At 52.3% G+C, this 20,715-nt stretch overlaps 1 protein-coding gene across 14 annotated transcripts in view; it reads left to right on the top strand.

The window, feature by feature from the left end:
- NCOR2 (nuclear receptor corepressor 2) overlaps positions 1 to 20,715 on the top strand; it is a 222,085-nt gene that overhangs the window by 92,264 nt on the left and 109,106 nt on the right. For all 14 annotated transcript variants that reach the window (XM_079322088.1, XM_079322093.1, XM_079322087.1 and 11 more), the window contains exons 5-6: positions 14,452 to 14,631; positions 20,456 to 20,569. In XM_079322088.1, the coding sequence (XP_079178214.1) occupies positions 14,452 to 14,631; positions 20,456 to 20,569 (294 nt within the window). The remainder of the gene's footprint in view (positions 1 to 14,451; positions 14,632 to 20,455; positions 20,570 to 20,715) is intronic.

Raw genomic sequence — 20,715 nt, 5'->3', positions numbered from 1 at the left:
CCTGGCTGCAGGCTGGCAGGGCACCCAGCACAGCAGAAAGGCTTTTCGGGAGCTCTGTGCCTTGGCAGAGCTGGTCCCTGGTAGCTGCTGCATCCCTGGACAAACACACCAGGGCAGAGCAGAGGGAGGCTCAGGTCCTGGCAGCAGGGTTTGCTCTGGAATGGGATGGAGGAGCAGTGCCCCAGCTCCCAGCACAGATAGCTGGGCCGGCTGGTAAATCCCCGGTTGCCTTTCTGCTCCGTGGCTTTGTTATGGGAACATTGATCTGTTGCTGGGATTAACCTCTCAGAGTTTCCAGTGGGCTGGTCTCGCAGTTATTAATGAAACTGGCTGGAACTTGTGTTGACCTTGGCAGAGGCCCCAGTTGGCTTGGAGGTAACTGGCAAAAGCATAATCTCTAATTGAGTAATGCGGGCTGGGGAGGGAGCAGCTTTGAAGCGGAGAGCCGGGCTGCGTGGGCTGCAGGGCTGGGCCCGGGGCAGGCACAGCCCGGATCCGCGCCCCGGGCTCCCTCCTGCCCGGCACAGCCGGAATTCCAGCGCCTCCCCGTGATTGATGCTGGGGAACAATAGCACGGAGGGCCGGGGTGGAACGGGCTGTGAGCGCCGCCGTTCCTGGGTGTGTGTCCTCCCTTCGCCTCGCTGCCTGCAGCAGGGATCGCTCCGGGCTCTCCCTGCCCCACGGGAGGCTGTTTTTCACTCGAGCAGAAGAGCTCTGGGCTTGTTCCTTGGGCTTTTGGGGAATGTCTGCAAGCGGGGAGCAGGGACAGCACAAGTGTGGTTTTCCCAGCTGTGCATCTCTGCTTGGGACAGGGATGCTGACATGTGCTGGGGAGGGGCTGCCAGCACACCCTGCAGGACACCGGGCAGGGACATCCTGTGGAGTTGTGGTGGCACCGATGGACAGGGGACACAGCAGCGCTGCCAGCGCTCCATCCCAGCTATCCACAACCCAGGGGACACGCAGAGACCTGTGCCAGTGCCTGGCTGGACCAGCCTGTGGGAAATTCAATTCCTCAGACACCCTGCCATGAAAAGAACTGCTTGTCCTGGACTGTGGGGTGCTCCATGCAAAGCCTGCACAAAGTGCTCTGTGGCCTCCCCACCTCTCCTTGGAGGACTGCACTTGTGTAGAAGCAGCTCTACCCTCAGATGTGAGCAGTGCAATGAAACAATTTCAGCGGGTACAAACACACCTACGTCTTTCCTGCTTTTGTCCCCCTGCCCCTGCAGAGAAGAGCAGTTTTTGTTCACTCTCCCAGTGAAGCTGACCCATCAGGAGTGGCCTGGGGCTGTCAGGAGGATCCTCCTGTGATGTGTTTGACACTCACCCATCTGCTGTGTGCTTGCTCACTCTGTCGACTTGTGCCTGATAAAAATCTGGTTGCAAAAAAAAAAAAAAAAAAAAAAGGATTTGGTGAGGTGGGGAATTTACGTTAGGGGAGTAATGATTCAAAGCTATTTCTGGGAAGATGAGGGACGTGTTGGCATTCTCTGTCATTCCAAACATATTTAAAAGCTGAAATATTTGCGTTGTTCACGTTGCCACAGCACAAACACTTCTGGCTGGGTTTCCCTCCCTGCTCTGAAGATAATTTCCAAATCATGGGAGGATGGGATGAGTGTCAGTGTGTCAGCCCCTGCAAGCAGAGTGGCTCTCCTGGCATGCCTGGCACTCCACTGCACTGCCCACTGTGCCAGGGTGGCTGCAGGGGATGGTCAGCAGCCCGTGCCCTGCACCAGCATGGACAGGAAGCCAAGGGAACAGCCTGAGGAGTGTTGTATGAGGAATTCCTCCATCCCATGCACAGACTCGTGCTGGTTTCATTTGAAAAACAGATGCTTTTGGGCGTTGCATAGTCCTTGTGAGATGTTTGGCTCTTCCATCTGGACCTGGGCTGAGGGGCAAAGGAAAGGAGCACCATGATTGCAAGACAACCTGGTTTTATTCCATTTCTCAGCTAAAATTCCTGTGGCCCAAGAACTGAACTATGGTCTGAGATACTCAGGTATGGCAGGAAAAGGCCTCAGGGGCTGCAGAAACATTCCAGAGGCACGATGTAAAAGCCTTTGACCCCTGAGCTGCCTGCAGCCTGGATCTCCCCTGCCCTGCAGTGATCCTCAAACCACAGAGCAGCTGGAAAACCAACAGGAGAACTGATGCTGCCTCAAGCACGGGCTGTTTCACACTTCTTCAGCTCGTTTGTGGTGATGGACATCCAAAACAACCTTTTAAATTGCCTTTCAAGCCACACTGGTGGCAAAGGAAGGTGTGATAAGGCTGGCTGCTTCTCAGGAACCTGCTTCAGCATTTGCATAATTGGACTTTTCTGTTCCACTCAGTCAATATTACAAGGCTCACACAGTGCAGCATCTCACCTGATCTGCTGGAGGGAAAGAAAGTCCCCTGACTTTGTGTGCCTCACCCCTGTAATTGGAAGAAATATTTCTGGCTCTGTGCTGGCAGCAGGCAGTGTGCTGAGCTGGGTGTGCTGTGTGGATTCGTGGAGACTTTTCTTCTCTATCTATGAAGTGTTTGTACATGTTGTATGTATCTGTTTTATCTGATAGCAAGAATTCTCATGTGCCCTGTTTCATCCTGGAAATGCAGGAGAGATGAGAGCTATGTTTGCTGCTTTGTCAGTCCTCAGGTGGGACTTAGGAAATAGTGTTGGTATGGCAGGAACTGCTACTGGCCTCCTGAGGATGAGGATGGTGTGGGGTGAGGATGGCTGTGCTCAACCAGTTGTGTTAAAAAAGAGCCCCTCTCCTGAAATAATCAGGGGAAGAGTTTGGTCCTGGTAACAAGGACCATCCTGATTATTTTTTTTCCCTGTTGCATTCTCATCCTGATCTGTTTTCCTTCTCTTCCCTCATGTTCTGGGAGGGGATGTGCTGCTGGCAGGGAGCATTGCTCCAGCTCCCCCAGATCCAGGCACACTCCAGGGTAGGTTTTGTGGGATCTGCCCAGTTAGGTGACCAAGCAGCAGGAGGTTGTTGCCAATTTGCAAGTAAATACATCTCACTGCTCCTCCCTCCTTGTTCAGCATCCCTGCATACCCCTCCTCCCAAGGGTCTTCCTGGCACCACCCTGAGCACATTTTTGGTGCTGTACATGGTTGGGGAGTGCAGCCCATCAATGGTCCTGACTCACACAATGGAAGCCAGGGAGTTGTGACACCCATCAGAATGGTTTTGGGTGCTGTGTTTTGAGGAGAAGGAGGGTATTTCATGCTAATACCTTCCTTCCCAGCATGGGGTGGAAGCAGTGGAGGAGATGCAACAGCAATCAATAGTGTTTGCTTGCTGCTGCTGGAGGGGATGGAGTGGGGGAGGGATTTCAGAGATGGATTTGGCAGAGATGAGGTGCTGCTCTTTGTGCCTGTGGTGCTGGAGCTGTAATAACATATTGAACATGGCACCAGCCCTTGCTAAAGCTCTGTGACTTCACGTTCGTGCTTCGTGGAGCCTCATCCCTTAACAACACCCTTAGCATCCTAACAAGAGAGGAGCTGTCGAGTGCCAAAGGGCCTAGTTAAAATCACTCACTGAAAACCTCCTTTCTTTTTGGACCTAAAGTTGCTTTTTAAACAGAAAAGCTGCTTGGCTGTGTTTTAGGCAGAGCACACTGAGGGATTTCTGGCAGGGGGGGCTGGACGCTGGTGTGTGTCAGGAATTCTGGCTCCAGAGCACACAGGGGTTGTTTTAGGACAGGCTGACAGGCCCTTGGCTTGTTCTGCTGCTCTCGAAAAATGTAATTCTAATTCTTGGCACCTTTTTCCAGGAGGATAAGGAGGGAGAGCACAGTGGAGCCTGTTCCCTCTGTCCTTGGAAATGGGTTTTTACCCAGGGCAGAGCTGGCTCAGGCTGGGAGCACTGTGCTCTGTCCTACCCCAGGTTTGGTGGAGCACAAGAGGGGGAGAAGCAGTGTGGGATGAATGACCTGAACCATCTCCTTGCAGTGCTGACCTCTGTCTAGCTCCTCTTTGGTCATCTCAGTGCTCTGACAGAGCATTTTCTGCAGGTGCCAGTGTTCTGCCCAGGTTCTGCTTGCCTTAACCCTGCAGCTGGCACACTGTGCTCTGCCAGTGCCAAGCAGGAGAGGAGATGGGCAGTGCTTGTGCTGTTTCCCATCCTCTGCTGCATCCTGAGGATTCTCCCAGGGCTGCAGAGCCTGTGGCATCCTGCTCCAGCATCTGCCCACAGTGAATTTCTCTGCCTCCCTCCTCTGCCTGCACCATGGTGCTTCCTAGGCTTGGCTTTGAGCACTGTGCTCTGGTCACTGCCTAACAGGGGCTGATTCTCTCCTCCTGTGCAGTTCCCTGAGGGGCAGCAATGATCCTTTCTGCCTTCTGATCTCCACTTTGGATGCTGTTGTTCCCATGACTGCTTAAAAAAGAGCCATTGCCTCGTGCAGATCAAGCTGTCCCACGTGGTTACGTGACCAAACCAAGCACAGGTTTTTATTTCCAGCTGGTTTTCAGGTCTGTGTTGTTTTATTTCAAGCCAGCCATCTCAGGTATGATGTAGAACAGATTGCCCCCAGCAGCTAATGTGTTTCTGCCTCAGCAGCAGACAGAGTGGCAGATGTAAACACAGGAATGTTGCAGGCTTTCAAACACTAAAAACTCCTAAAGAATAGGCAGGTGTGTGTATATAAATATATACAGTGCATTGTATGAAGGACTTTCAGTATGTTCAGAGGGAAATTTGTAAATTTGTGAATTCATGTGTGTGTGCTTTTTATAGGTTTTTAGGTAATCGAAAAGCCTACATTTTCATATATATATAAATACATAGATATGTATTTATATATGCTGCCTCCTTTTCTCGTAAGCTGTTTTTTTCAAAGGCTTCTTCTAGCCTTGTTCAGTGATTCTGCCTTCAGCTGCCACAAGGAGAAAGACTCCCAGTCTCGAGCAAAGCTAAATATTGATTTGAGTCAATCTGGGTGCACTTGGAGACATCACTAGTGTTCATGAATGCAGCATAATCGCTGATTGGAGTGGGGAAATTTCATCATAAAGGCCCCAAAAGGGAGGTTTATTATTGCTTTCTTCCAAATGCCTGAATTTTATTAGCTTCAGTCATTCTTGGCAGGGCAGTGGAATGGGATTTTATAGTTAGCAAAGGAAAAGTAAACACAGTAATCATTTCACAGCCCCGTGCCTGCCAAACCAAGATGGAAATTCCAGCCTTGGTGGGAAGCTGCTGCTTTGCTAACAGATAATAACAAATTCACTGAGGGCTCATTGGTGCTGTGGGAGCTGAGATGTTCAGGGTTTTGTGTAATGCCGTGGTCTGGGGAAGCAGAGGTGCTTCATGGTTTTCTTCAGGAACAGCCTGGGCAGAGATTTGTGGTTTGAGCAACTCCCACAGCCATTCACAGGTAGAAATGGTGTTTCTGCTCTGAGCCTTTGGGAACTGCTCCGTCCCTGCTCTTGTTGGTATCTGGTTTCTCTGTGGTCAGTCCTGCTCTGAGCACAGAGCTGAAGGTGTGACACATTTGGGACACCCTGATGCTCCTGGCACCCTGCAGCCATCCTCAGCTGCTGAATGGGGGAGGGTTATTATGGCAAAAAATTCTCCATGTGATCCCAAAACTCTCACATAAGGTTTATGTTGAGTGCAGGGCCTGGCTGCCAGCTGGGCTGTGGAGCAGGACCCTGTGTGTCCTGGGGCTGGGGCTGGCTCTGGGAGTTCCTGCACTGTCCCCTCTCAGGATGGGACCCCCTGGTGGAAAACCAGGCAGGGAAATGGCTCCTGAAACAAGCAGGGAATGTCGAGGCAGCCCCTTCCACGTGTCTGCACAATGCTGGGGACAATGGAGCATTGAGCACAGCCACCTCTGCTGGGCACCACCCTGCTGCTGCCAGCCCAGCCTGCCAGGGCTGTCCCACGTCCCCTGTGTGTGTCCCAGGTGCCACCAGAGCTCTGCTCTTTGGGCTTGGGTCAGTGGATGTGCTCTGTGTGGATTTGGGGGCTGCCAGGCTGCTGGCAGATTCCTCAGGCAGAGATGTTGTCCCCACTGTGTCCCTCATGGTTTTTACACCTGAGAGCTGTTTGATGTCCTGCTTCATCCTGAGAGCACAGCCAGGGTGGAGCTGTGCAGGAGGGGACCCAGCCAGGGTGGAGCTGTGCAGGAGGGGACCCCAGCCAGGATGGAGCTGTGCAGGAGGGGACCCAGCCAGGGTGGAGCTCTGCAGGAGGGGACCCCAGCCAGGGTGGAGCTGTGCAGGAGGGGACCCCAGCCAGGGTGGAGCTGTGCAGGAGGGGACCCCAGCCAGGATGGAGCTGTGCAGGAGGGGACTCCAGCCAGGATGGAGCTGTGCAGGAGGGGACTCCAGCCAGGATGGAGCTGTGCAGGAGGGGACCCAGCCAGGGTGGAGCTGTGCAGGAGGGGACCCCAGCCAGGATGGAGCTGTGCAGGAGGGGACCCCAGCCAGGATGGAGCTGTGCAGGTGGCCCTGGGGACTCCAGCCAGGATGGAGCTGTGCAGGAGGGGACCCCAGCCAGGTTGGAGCTGTGCAGGTGGGGACCCCAGCCAGGATGGAGCTGTGCAGGTGGCTCTGGGGACCCTGGAGGAGGAGGGGGTGAGGTGCAGCTGCAGCAGAGCTCAGAGGGTTCCGTTAGCAGCAGTTACTTCAGTTTGCTGAGCTGGCACAGTTGCATTGGGCAGGGCTGTGCTGCTGGGACTCATCACCCTGGGCTGTGAGTCTTGGGAGAGTTGTTGGTAACCTTGGCTTGGTGCAATGGCTCTTGCATGCAAGAGGAGGTCTGGGTTGTCCCACAACACTCCTCAGCTGCTCAAACCATTTTAGATGTTGTTTGCATTTCCTTTTTCCATCACTCAGTCTTCTCCTCTGTAGCAGCTCAGTCTCTGCGATTGGGGGAAAATAATTTTGGGTGATGGCTGGGAGGGAGGGAGGGAGTGTAAGCTGCCTTTAAGTGTATCTCACTTGCAGCAATAGTGGTTAAATAGAGCTGTCTTCAATCATTCCCCTCCCTCCCCTCTAAATCTGATTCCCCTTCAAGCCATCTTCCCAGTATTGATGTTGTGTGCCATCCTGATTAACTCCCAGACAAATCCCTGCTTCACAGGGCTGCCCTGCCTGGATCCTGCTGGGATGTGTGGCTGAGGAGTCCCTGCTCTCCTCGGCCTCCTGCCTTCTCTCCTCCCTGGCAATAGGAGGAAATTTAAATGTTTCTGAAGAGCAACATTTCCATTTCAAAAGCTGTTCGTTCAAGTGCGTCTGGAGTGGGATTTCTCTCCCCCACTCCTCTCTGAATGGGAGCTTTAGAAGTCTCATTTCCTCTGCTTGATAACACCAGGCTGAGAAGGGCTTTTGTCTTTTCATTTCCCCTCAATTTTTTATTTTTAAATCAGTGAGGTTTGGAGAAGCTGCCGTGGTGTATTTTCCCTCTCCCTCCCCATAATATCTTTGTCCCTGTGCTGGAGGATGCACCTGGCACCACCCAGTGAATGAGCTGGAGCTTCCTGGGGCACAGCCCACCTGGGGACACCCTCTCAGTCCCTCCTGGAAGCAGAGCAGCAGGTTTTGTGTGTCCATGCTGTGATGGAGCTCTGGAAGCAGAGCAGCAGGTTTGCTGTGTTCACTGGAGTATTGCACTGGTTTAAAAAGGAATTTTTTGGTTTTTTTCCCCTGCAGAAGCCTTTTTTACAGCATTGGAGCTTGCTTTTCACATGGTATCTAGGCCTGGAGGGTTTTCTTCCTGCCTGAGGGACAGCTGGGATTTGGCAGGGACTATTCCAGCATCTTCTGTCAGAGGGAATTTACCTGCTGGGATTAACATGGACCTTGATGCTTCATCCCTGCCTGGTTGATATGCTGGAAGGACTCAGAACTTGCTTTACTGCATGTGGTTATTGAAAAAACAAAAAAAACCCCAAAATAATTGAGAAGCTAAAGCTTTCAAAGGCGTGGAGTGAGTGCCCAGGTTTGGGATTGTGCCTGCACCCCCAGCTGGGTGGGGGACCCTCCCTAAGGAAACTCCCTGAGCAGCAGGCACAAGTGGAAATGCAAAAACAGGCTCTGGTGATGATTCAGAGATTCCTGTGAAAGCTGCCCAAAATCAGCTGGCCCCAGGGATTGGAGCAAGGGGGGTTTGAGCCCCAGCAAGGAGCAGCCAGGCTGTGCCATGAGCTCCCCATTACCTCTCAAATGTGGCTCTGCAGCCGGGGGTGACCCCCCTGCCTGCCTGAGTACCAAGCTGGGCAATTAACAATTTCCCTCCCTGCCTTGGCACATCATGCAATCAGAGGTGCTTTTTGCAGTTTGGTCGTTTTTCAGAGGCTTCAAACATGTGCTGGTGTGTGCAGTGTCAGCTGGGGTGGCTGCTGGCTGAGCAGATTTTTGGGAGAGCACTGAAGTTGCAGATGGGGGGGGGGGGGTGGAGGAGCTTTGCTGCTCTGGGACCCTTAAATTGTCCTTTCCTTGTTTGCAGTTCAGTCTTTGCTGCACCTGCCCCTCTGTGCCTGCCTGGGACAGCCTCAGCCTTGTCCCAGCTGTGCATTGCTCCACCCTTATCACCTGCTGGCTGGTCTCAGGCTTTCTTTACCTGCCCAAATCATTTATTCACAGCTCTTTTGGGGCACTTGCTGTTGGCCTGGAATGCTCCACTCATGCCAGCATGGTCCTTCCATCTCAGCCTTTTCCTTGCCTTTGCAGGAGTGCAGTACCTTTCCAGGATCCCACTCTGCTTGCGTGCTCAGTTCCAAGTTATTCCCCTTAAGGCAAGCACTAAGATGAGATTTTTATTAATTTTTTTTTCTTTGACTTGGACACTTTTTCATTGTTAACAAAAGGCAGATCACTGGCAGAGAGTCTTACCAGATGTATCAACTGTACTGAAGATGCTCAAAGAAAAAGTTCCCAGAGTCTTTCTGAATGTTGCAGAAAGGCATATTTTCTTGTAAACTTGTTCTTGGAAGTGACAGAGTTGTTTTGGCTGAAATTCCCTGTTTAGGGAAAAAAAAAAAAAAGGACTAAAAATGCCTAAAGCTGATCTTCAGCATGGAAAATTTCAGTCCAGACAGTTACTGTTCTAACAAACTTAAGGTCAACTGTAAATGCAGAGATGCAGAATAGGCAGTGTTGGGGAATTCTTAATGAGAGGTGGAGCAATTAGTTCCTCGTTGTAATGAGTAGATGGGTAGGTGAGAATTCATCACTGCTCTAAGTCAGCGGGGAACGTTGGCATTCAATGCAATTATTACCCACTAATGGGGAAGCACAGGGAGGGGATGGAAGGCACAGCATCCATCTGCCGGGTGATGCCTTGGGCGCCGGTGGGAGGAAGGTTTTCCTGTTTCACCCTTTATTTCAGGTGTTCTCTGAGTCCATCAGCCCTGTTTGGTGCTGCTGCTGTGGAATTGTGCAGCTCTGAGATGCAGAGGCAGCATGTGTTGGCTGGAACAGCACAGAGCAGAGTTTAGTGAGACCAGATACAAGGTTTTGGTTATGCATTGAACCCAGGCTCTGGCTGGTGAGGTTTTACCACCCTCATAAATCTGCCAGGGAGGGGAGGCAGCCAGGGAGGGTCAGCATTTGGTACTGCTTTTGCAATTAAATTGCTTCAAGCTGTTGAAACATGGGGGAAGTTTTTTGACCTACTTTCGTGCAAGCTTTAGAAATTGTTGGGATGTTTTCTGCTCTGTCTGTGTGGAATTCAGCTGGATTACAGAGGAAAGGAATTTCGTGGGCCTGCTCGTAAAGTCAGATTTATTTAAAAAAAAAATAAATTAGGTTTTTTAAAAAAAACCCTGGCTTTGTCTTCAGACAGCTCCTTGGTCTCCAGCTTCATGAATTCCCATGAGAGCACATAGTGGGCTGCACCCAGTGAAAGCAATCCCTGTTCTGCACATGGCATGGAGAGTGGGGATGGAGGAAGGAGGTGGATGGTGCTTTGGTGCCACACCTGGCATCCCTCAGGAGCTCTGGTGGCCTTGCAGGGAGCACCCAGAGCACACTCACATCTCCATCCTGCTCCAGCAGCCCTGGGAGCTCTCTGGGACCAGCCCAGCAGTGTTTAAAATGAAAACCTCATTGGGAGGGCCAGGCTGCAGAAAGAGCCCCAGCACAGCAGATGGCCATGAACAAAAGAGTGGCAGTAACTCGATGTACTTTTCACTGCTTGGAATCCCTTTTTGTGCTCATGCATCTCCCTGAGGAAACAAGACATTAGTTTTCAGCTCCATAACTTTTTCCTCTGTCAATGCTGTCATGCTGGGGCTTAGATATGTCAGAATGTGTTGGACACTTTTCCAATTAAAAAAGCAGATTCCTTTAGTCTGTGTTTGGCTCACTCAGGAGTTTTATATGCATGTTTTTACCTAAAAACCTGACGGGTGGAGGAGTGGGGTGTTGCTTTCCTGCTCAGTTGTCATTCCTGGGGCTCAGAGTGTGATGCTGCTCATCCCTGGGCTCCTGGACAGGAGGATGAGCTGCTGGCTCTGCAGTGGGGCTCAGCCCTTGGGATGGGGTTTGGGAGGGGTGTTGGAGTGCTGGAATGTTCACTGGCTCAGTGCTCTGTCAGTGGCTCAGGCATCCCTGCAAGGAGATCCCCTGCTCACAGGTTCGTGTGAGGTTGTTTTGGGAATTAATTTGAGCACAAATTGAGTGGCCCTAGCCTATCCTGGCAGCTTTGGCAATCTTCTCCAGCCCATGAGGACATAAGATGTGTGAGTGGGCAGGCGTTGAAGATAACACCTCCTAATCCCTCCTGGTGCTGCAGCAGGAAATGCTGCTGCTGGCTGATAATTAGAAAGTGAACAGACTGTGGAGGAGATGATGTTGGCATCCCTAAATCTCTGTCCTGGGCTTGGGGGAACTTCACTAATGATCTGGATTAGAGGCAGAGAGAGGCCTGGGTTTACCAGGGATGATATGTAGGGCAAACACTGTGAGCTGTGCTGGGGATGCTGAGGCTCATCCCAAGGAAGGGGCTCTGTTCTCCTGGGACACACTGGTGGGCTGGGGAGGTTGGGGAGCTCCACTGTGGAGTTTTGGAGAGGCAGCTGACACAGTCAAGGGACCAGCAAGGTCAAAATGCTCTTTGCAGAGAGAGTTAGGTGCAGATGGAGCAGAGCTGTTACCTGCTGTCTCCTGAAACAAGAGAAAAATGCCCCTTCAGGAGGGCTGGGCTTAAGCAGGGCACAGAGATTATTTTAAATCCCTCCAACTCCCATGATTTCTCTGTGGGTATCAAAGCTGGGTCAGATATGCAAAATAAGCAGGTGGAGATGGGCTGGTGCAGGTTCCAGTGTGTGTCCTGGGACCTCACTTGGGCTTCCCAGTGTAATTTTTTTCTTGTGGACAAGATGTTGGCATGTCTGAAGGCAGGGACATCAAATTTACCTGGAGACTTTCTTGCTTTTCAAGGCATCAACAGGCAGTTGGCTCATCCTTTTCCTTCCTCTCTTTCTGGCATGTTGCTTAACAGCAAATAGCAGCCTTGCTCCATTAGCTGTGTTGGGAATTTTTATTCCTAAGCATGTAAAAGAAACCCACCCCAAAGCCTGGCCTTGCTCTCTGACAACCTCCTCAGTGATAATTGTTTTCTTCAGTGCCAGCACCTCCTCTTGCTGTGGGGAGGTTTGTGCAGCCTCTGCCCCCCTCACACCCACCCTTGTTATCATATAAATCACAAAACAAGGCCAGGGATACACAGGAGCTGCAGTAGCTGTTAGCCGTGTGTAAAAACAAATCACATGGAAACAGTGTAATTACTGAGAAAATATCAACTTGAGTAATGCAGTAATTGTTTTCTTCCCTCCAGCAGATTTATTCCACCTCTCCTGGCTCTTCCTGGTTTGGAAGTCTGTGACTTCACGTTAATAAGGGGAATTTCACATTTCACACTGCACTTGCTCAGGGTATGACAGTCTAGAGCAGGGCAATATATTCTGAGGGTTTCTTGAGCTGTAGGAAGCAGAGCACTGGTTGAAATATCTCTGACCATTGGGCTCTTCCCCATGCTCTGGGTGGACTCTGGTCTTTGCAAACCTCTTTTCAACCCACTTTTGTGATTTTATAAGGACTTCTTTATGCCTTTCATAAATCCATGGGCCTTGCTTTTTGGATGTCAGCACTACTCAGACAAGACTTTTTTTTTTTTTTTTTTCGTTTAGTTTTGGTTTTTCCTTTTTACTGCTTGCCATTTTGTTGATTTAGAGAGGTGCTTGTGGCATGGCAGTGCCCAGCATGTGAGGTCCAGGTTCACATTGCCTCTCTATTGCTGTAACCATCTCCTAATACCAGATGATGATGATGTCTGTGCTTGCAGCTATTTCCCTGACTCACCTTAGCTGCTCTTCTGCTTCAGATTCTGCAAGGTAAAAAGATAAAAACGTATCAGGAGCCAGGTTTCCAACGTGTCCTGTGCCAAGCAGGAGTTTAAAGATGTCCTGTCCTGCATATTGGCAGATGTGAGAAAGTAGCATTTGTTTCATGTGCCCAGTGAGGAGCCTTTCTCTCCTGCATTTTTAGCAGGTACCTTCCTTTCATTTAGAAAAACCTACCAGCCACTGCCACTTCCCTTTCCTGTGCCTTAATCTGAATGAGATTTCATGAACACCTAATTTATCTTTTGCTTCTTGTGGTTGTCCTGCTCTTCTTGACTTGACAAAAAAACTAAACCACAAAAAAAAAAAAACAAAACCAAAAAACAACCAGTTGTGGAGAGCACAAAGCCTTCCCACTTCAGCAGACTGACCATTTTTAAATGTCTAATGCTGGGAAAGTAAAATAAGATGGGATCTTCTCTTCAGGATTCTCTAGAGAGCTCTCAAGTTCCTGTAGCTTCTCTTCTGGATGGGTGCTGGATACAACCAGCTCAGCCTTCCTGGGGCTGAGGCAGGACAGGGAGAGTGGGGTTTTGGGGTGCTCCTTTGCTTTCTGCCCCTGATGGCAGCAGGGGGAAGGGCATTGGTGCCTCCAGCTGCTCCCAGCAGGGACAGGGCAGAGCAGATGCTCCAGCAGCATCACAGCAGATGCTGTTGGGATGCTGGGCAGTGTTGGGTGCTGTGTACACCCAGATACAGCACTGTGTCCACCAGCAGGGCTGGTGAGTGCCCCAGAGCCACCATCCAGTGGTGGGATGGGGGAGCACAGGGGGTGCCCAGGGCACCATCCAGCCCTGTCACAGCAGGAGCAGCCTGGGCAGAGGGTCAGCCCTGCCTTTCACAGCTGCCAGCACCTGGGTGCTCAGTTGGAGCAGAGCAGTGCTGGCTTTCTGCAGGGCTGCTGTAATGAAGGTGGCAAAGTTGTGTGACCTTCCTCCCCTGTTTGCCTCCCCCATCCCTGCCCTGGGCAGCAGCTGCAGTGCCCTGGCTGCCCAGCCTGGCACAGTTTAGGGTTACACACTGAGCCACTGCTCCTCCTCTCCCCCTCCAGGAAAAGAAATCCATCCACTCCCTAAGCAAATGAATAGACACACGTTTAATTCCAGCCCTGGCTGGCTGCCAGAGAGGAGTGTCCTGGCTCAGGGTGGGTGGTGCTGTGCTGTGCTCCCATCTGTGTGCCCTGAGCATCTGCTGCCATCCCTGGGGGCAGGCTCACCCAGCACACAGCCTGTGCTGCCAGAAGTGGCTCCTGTGCTTGGGGCTGCAGGGTGCTGTGGGTGCAGGAGAGGCACTGTGTCTCTGGGATGCTCCTGGAAAACTTGCCTCAGCAGACTTGTTGCACTGCTGGGGGCAGGGATGAGTGTTGGGATGTGTTTTCCATCAGCCCTGGGCTATTAGAGCTCTCCCTGTCAAGGCCACAGAGGTTTTGCTGATCTCTCCAGTCTCTGACTTGAAGGGTCTTGTTGAGCTGAGAGCCTCTTCACCTGGAATTTGAAGAAGTCAGTTCAGTTTGTTTTCATCTTGACTCACCTATCCCCTTTTTCTCTTTTTGGATGCATTCAACCTCCAACACTCAGAGTGCCCCCAGGGTTTAGGAGGAGATGGAGAAAGGCAGCCAGGGAGGAGCTGGGAGCCCTCTTTGCTCCCAGGGGCTGCCCTCATTGCCCCTCTCCTTCAGCATGGCTCTGCTGCTCTTGTCTCTGTGAGGAGGGTGTGACTGTGGTGTCTCATTTTTGCAGAGAAGATGCAGCCTTGAGCCCTCTGAGGGGACAGTGGTGCTGGGAGCTCCTGAATATGGATGGGTTTATTGATCTGTGGGAATATGAGCAGCACTCAGGTGGTTCAGGCCTCTGAGGCTTTGTCAGGAGGAAGAGCTGCTGGGAGAATAACCTGGTTCTCTGTGGAGATTCTGGAGGTTGTGGAGCACTTGTGATGTGATCTGACAGCTGGTACTCCCTAGTCTAGCAGGTTTTTTTGAGGCTTTTGTCTATCTCAGAAGGCTGGGAATGGGCCAGGGAGCTGTGGGAGGATGAGAGAAGGATCCAGTCTCCTGGGAGAGGGTTGATCTGGTTGTTTTATGCTTCCCAGGACCGTGGCCTGCCTGGCAAGCTGGAGCCTGTGTCTCCTGTGAGCCCTGCTCACCCTGACCCCGAGCTGGAGCTGCTGCCAGCCCGGCTGTCCAAGGAGGAGCTGATCCAGAACATGGACCGCGTGGACCGCGAGATCACCATGGTGGAGCAGCAGATCTCCAAGCTGAAGAAGAAGCAGGTGAGAGGCTGTGCTCTGGAGGGAAACACGTGTCCCTGCTTCTGCATGCTGCCACAGGCCCTGTGCTTGCCCTGCATGGCCACAGAGGGGAAGTGGCAGTGCCAGTGCAGCAGCATCATCTGTGTCCCTGCTCCCTGCTGTGACCTGCCTGCTGTGCCTCCAGGCTGGGGCTGGTAGTCACAAGGTGAGGGAGGGAGCTTTGGAAACCCAGCTTGTAGCTCTTTGCATGTTAGAGAACCTCAGACAGAGAAAAATGTGTCCCCAGTGCCTGTGCAAGTGGTGGGCAGCAGAGCAGGAAGTACAACCTGGGTTGTCAGAGTCATCTGTGCAGCCCAGCCTGGCACAAGGTCTTTTCTTTTACCTTTCCAGCAATTGTCTCTCCCCTATTGTGCTGCCAATATTCAGTACTGGGCTGTTTCAAACATTGCTGCAATGACCAAATGGCCCTTCCAGTGCATCCAGTTCCATTTCTGTGAGACTTTCCAGCTCTGCAGCCTTGAGCAGCATCTGGTCCAGCTCCAGTCAGGGCTGTGCTTGAGCAGGGATTTGAGTCTGATCTTCCTGGCTGCAGCTTTACCCTGCACAGGAGCACTCCTCAGTAGAAGGATGGCCCACTCAGTGTTGGCCTGTACATAATTACCATAAACCCATTAAGAGATTAATATAACAAAACCTTCAGGGATGTCCGTGAAAAAACCCACAGACTTAAGGGCTTTCACTTCTTAAAGCAAATCACTTCTCTGCCTCTTTTTTTTTTCTGCTTGCTTTATTTTCTTTGCTTGGGATGAATTTCTGAACTCCCTGATGGCTGCTAATCCCAAACTGCCCAAGAGGAATGACCTTTCCCAAGGGGTTGTAGCTACAGTAGGAATTTGGGAATGGAGCAAATCCTCTGCTTGGGCTGTTTGTTGGAGCTCCTTGAGAATAAGCATGCACTTGCTCTTCCCCATCAGATCTATATTTTCCCATACCAAACACACTTCCTTTCTGTCCTGCAAGACAAAGCAGGAATATTTTCATTTTGTTTTCAAACAATATAGCTTAATTGATATGAAGGGCCGTTTTTTTGGGGATGTGTTGCTTCGTGTCTGCAGAGGTGTCTGAGTGCTTAGGGAGAGGCAGCCAGGAGTGGGCAGAAGCAGCTGCTCTGTGCCAGCTCACAGTGCCCAGAGCAACATCTGGAGCAACCACAGAGGTTCCTCTTGCTGGTTTTGGTGGGAGCCCTTCCCCTGTCCCTCGTAGGAAGCTCAGACAGTGTTGGTGTCCTCTCCCACCTGGCAGTCTGGCTGCTGCTCCATGGTTTTTTACTCCCATTTGGGGAAAGAGATGCAAACCACGCTCATTTCCTGCTCTGGAAAAGGCTCCCCAAGTGGGATGTGTGCCTGGCAGGGCAGGGAAGCTCCTGTCACTGACAGCTCTGATGATCCATTGCCTGAATTCTCAGGGATGCTGAGGAGCTGCTGCTGCTCACTGTTAAAATCAAACTGTCCTTTCCGTGAGGAAATGAGGTTTTATTGTTGGCTGCTCACTTGCTTTATTTCTTCCCTTTGAACGAATTTTATGATTCTTCCTGCCCACAAAAATGCTCTGTTAAATGGGGAAGAAGGTGAAAGTGGCTGTTGGCAGAGAAAGTATCCACTCCCTTCCTTTTATTCTAATTTTTTTTCTTTTTTTGGCACATGGTGGCAAAGTCATATGGTAGCAAAACTGACCCCCCCCCCCCCACTATGGCCTCCACCTCCCTCTGGCTGGAGCCTTCCCCATCCCAGTCCTCCAGCAGAGCTAGCACATCTGGGAAGTGTTTTTGGAGCAGGGGGTCCTGTCTGAGATGCTCCAGGAACGTTTTGTGCATCTGTGCATCTGAGCTGTCAGTGCAGGAGCAGGAGTGAGGGAAAGCAATGAGCCTGGAACAGATTCTGCTCCTGCAGGAGTGTCAGTGGAGCAGGGGAGAAATTGTATACAGCCAGAATATCCTAATGTTTTTCCCCTCTGTCTTTGGGAGGCCTTCTCAGGGTAATTAAATACACTTGGATGGAAAGGCTGTGCAGAAAAAAAAAAAGAATCCCAACCAACCACAATCCACCATCTCTCTCTTTCTGGTTGTTCCAAAAATGGCAGGGAAGGCTCTGCCTGGACTTTGCAAGAAGCAAACATCTTGAGCAAGCTGAGAAACCTTCCCCAGACCCTGCACACCCCTGGCAGGAGGCCACCCCCGCTCATTCACGCTCCATATGCGCCTCCAGCTCTCCCTGAGTCCTCTCCCCCTCCTCTGGCAGCCAAGGATAATCCTTATGCATTTATTCCTGGCAGCAGAGCAGGGATCTGAAGGAGGAATGAGCTGCTGGGCTGCTCAGTGCAGTGCTGGAGCCTCCTGGGCTCTCCGGGAGTACAACACTCCCACCTGGTGATGGAGGTGGAGCTGCAGGAGCAGCTCCAGGGCTCCCCTTCATCTGCCTGAGCTTCTGTGCTCTCTTGGGAAGTGGTTTCCAGAGCTGCCCTGTGGCTGGGAGGCTCTGCTCTGCCTGGCAGTGCATCCCAGTGCTCAGTGATGGCAGCTGGGTGTGTGTGTGACAGAGGTGGCAGAGCCCAGGAGCTGTGCATGGAAGGATGGAGCCTTACTGGAACATCACCCAGAACTACACAATTGTAGATTTCTTTTAGCAGGAAATGACTAAGACAGTTTTGGCATCTGTAGCACACAACCTGGTGGCTGAAGGAAAGGTCCCTCTGCACCAGCTCTGAAAAACAACCTGCATCTTGCTCAGTCTGTTTTTACTGAAGAGGGCAGGAGATGCTTTTACCTTGGGAATTTTGCTCTTAACTTCCCCCACAGTGAGACATGACCACATTCCTACAGCAATCTCACCTCAATTCCATGTCTGTCAGTTGTAGGCAACAAAAGCTCAAATCCAGCACTTGACTCAAGCTTGTGCTATATTTATAATTATATGAAAGTTGTGACTGCAGTCCCTGCCACAGCCTGAGAGTCTTGTACCTGACATTTTACCCTTCCCAGCAGTGCTGCAGTGGCCCCTCTGTATCTTGTGGTGCTGCCAGAGGGTCTCTTTCCTGGAGGGGGCACCTCTTCCCCCTGGAATGGGTTGGCCTGTGGGAGCAGGGCTGTGGCTCATGGTGATGTCTTGCATCCCTCCAGCACTGTCTCCATCTGGGGAGAGGAGGGAGGTCTTGAGCAGCACTGCTGGGAGGAGGGAGGGGGTGTGGAGCTGTCAAGGCTCATCTCTCATCCTGCTCTCTCCTGTAAAGGTCACAGTCCCAGCCTGGCTTTTGTGGCAGACCTTTAAGAAATCCATTTTGTCCCTGTCTGGGAACCCTGACCTATTTTGCTCTGCCATTTCCCACGGCTCCCAGGAGTAGCTGTCTCAGGCTGCAGTCAGGTGTGCTGCCTCCAGCCCTCCTCACATCCTTTCCCCAGCATCTGGCCCTTTAATATCCATACAGGGCTACTCCACAGCGACTGGACTTTAATTCTCTACTGTATTTCAACTATAATTAGATTTGTGTTTCTTCTTCTAATGAGCTGTTTTTAATGAGCCTCCACTTAGTGGCAAACTTTGGTTTCCTGATAGGCCATCAAACCCTCTCATCTGAAATCCCTCCCTACACACTCGACCACTTGGCAGAATTTTTGTGGCTTTCCAGACTGATATAGCCAAGTTTTGGATGCTTTGACTTTTTTTTTATACACAAATATTTTCCCCAACAGAAGTAGATGCATCTGATCCTTTTTGCTGGCTCATTCATTGGAGGTTTGTAGAGTTTATCCCATGGGGGTGAGGATGTGTGATAGGGTTCCTTAGGAGAACACCAGGGAAGAGCTGGCAGGTCCTGGAAGTGCTGCTTCTGTGCCAGGGCTGATGCCAAATACAGCTTTGCAGGTTTTCCTTTCCCAGGGAGCTCTTGTCCCCTGTCCTGTGGTTTGGGCCACCTGAAGTGTGGCCAGGGGTGACAACAGCAGAGGGCTGGGGGCTGTCCCTGGATTGGAGCCTTCACACCATGGTGTGGCTGTTGGCAGGCAGGAGGGGATTCTGCAGGGCTGGGAAAGGTTCATCCCTTTCCAGGGAGCAGATGGCTCAAGCTGGCCAGTTCCTGGCTCTTCTCACTCGTGGCTGGAGTAGCTCTAAGGCTGTTGGTGATGCCAGTTTATGTTACACAGGCTCTGCTGTGCTGCCAGAGCCTGCTCCCCACTGTGGCCAGCAACACCAAGGTTTTTGGCTGTATTTTGGTGTTCCCTAGACTGCTACTGCTGCTTTTCCCTTTGTGGAGAGAAGTATCCACCTGTGAGGAGCTGGAGTCCACAGCACAGGGTGCTTCGTCCACTGAAACACAATTTTAGGAGTGAGAGTTTTCTCAGCCAAGCCATTAGACCTATCTGGGTGCTTAAGTGCCTTCTTGGGATCATCCCAAGTGCATCCTCCTGCCCTGGTGGGCTAAAGGTATCATCAGCAGGAGCAGAGGTGATGATGAGGAGGAGGAGGAGGAATAGATGCTCACCTTCTTCTGAGGCCACCAGCCACCACTGTCCCCAGGAAATCAGTGGTGTGCTCTCCTCTGAGACAAGTCCCAGGTGCATTTTCTTCCTAGTACAAAACCCCCTCGATTTTCCTCAGGCTTCAACAGGGGATGCTTTATCTGCAGGAAAAGAATCCACAGAGATGTGGAGATGGAGAGCCTGTCAGGGAAAGGATCCTCAGTGTTTTCCAGCCTCTGCTGTGCCTGTGCTGCCCCACAGCTCTCCCTGCTCACAGGCTGTCCCAGGAGGAGCCTGCAGGAATCTGTCATTTCCCCTTTCAGCTCAGCAGTTCCTCAAACTTACAGGAAGGGCTGGGATGTCTCCTCCCAGTTCCCAGTGCTGGGAGAGAAGGAGCTCAGGTGGAATGTCAGGTTTAGCTGCTGACCACAGTGATATCCCAGAGCTCAGGGCTGGCTGGTCACGAGTCATTTAATGGAGAACAGTCATCCCAAGGCATGTCCTCCAACCACTGCACTGCACAGTGAGGCTGAGGGTGGGGAGCAGCCTTGCTCATCACCCCTGGCTCCTCCAGCTCTCCCTGCACGCAGCAGCAGCTCCAGAGGCAGGTAGCAGCAGGGCTGGAGCTGTGGTTTCATTTCAGTGTTCCCAGTAAATGGTTATTTCTAGCCTCAGGCCCGTTGCAGGAGGATCCTTTGAGGAGCCATACCTAAAGCAGGGCAGCCCACGAGCACAGGGCTGGTGCCTGGGGCAGGCCAGGCTGTGCCTGCGTGGCTGGGGCTGTGCAGCTCCCCTTCCCTCCCTGCCCCAGCCCCAGCCCCAGCCCCAGCCCCAGCCCCATCCTCATCCCTATCCCTATCCCAGCCCAGCCCAGCCCAGCCCAGCCCCATCCCCAGCCCAGCCCCATCCCCAGCCCAGCCCCATCCCAGCCCCATCCCAGCCCCTGCCCATCCCTATCCCCATCCCCAGCCCCAGCCCAGCCCCATCCCAGCCGCAGCCCAGCTCAGCCCCATCCCCAGCCCCATCCCCAGTCCCAGCCCCATCCCCAGCCCCATCCCCATCCCCATCCCAGCCCAGCCCATCCCCATCCCCATCCTCATCCCCAGCCCAGCCCCATCCCCATCCCAGCCCAGCCCAGCCCAGCCCCATCCCCATCCTCATCCCCAGCCCAGCCCCATCCCCAGCCCAGCCCAGCCCAGCCTGCCCTGGCTGCCAGCAGTCTCTGCCATGGCAGGCTGTGCCTGGCTCACGGCACCACGCAGAGTCTCGTGTGGACAGGCACTGCTGCGTTCCTCACTGTGACTCACCCTCCTCCTCCCCCCTCTCCTTCCACAGCAACAGTTGGAGGAAGAAGCAGCCAAACCACCAGAGCCTGAAAAACCCATCTCTCCCCCTCCTATCGAGTCCAAACATCGCAGCTTGGTGCAGATCATCTACGACGAGAACAGGGTGAGTCTGGAAACGATGGAAGTGCAGATTGTGCCCTGTCAGCGTGGCCAGGGTGGTGAGGATCAGGTGGGGGGTTTCACCTTTGGGGTGGAGGGCATGGGAGTGGGATAGGTGCAGCCCTGTGAGGATGGTGTGGATGAGCACTA

The sequence above is a fragment of the Erithacus rubecula genome (assembly GCF_903797595.1).
Source record: "Erithacus rubecula genome assembly, chromosome: 19".
Lineage (NCBI taxonomy): Eukaryota > Metazoa > Chordata > Aves > Passeriformes > Muscicapidae > Erithacus > Erithacus rubecula.
Note: the sequence above shows the minus strand (reverse complement) of the source record. Positions and strands in the feature narration are given on the sequence as shown.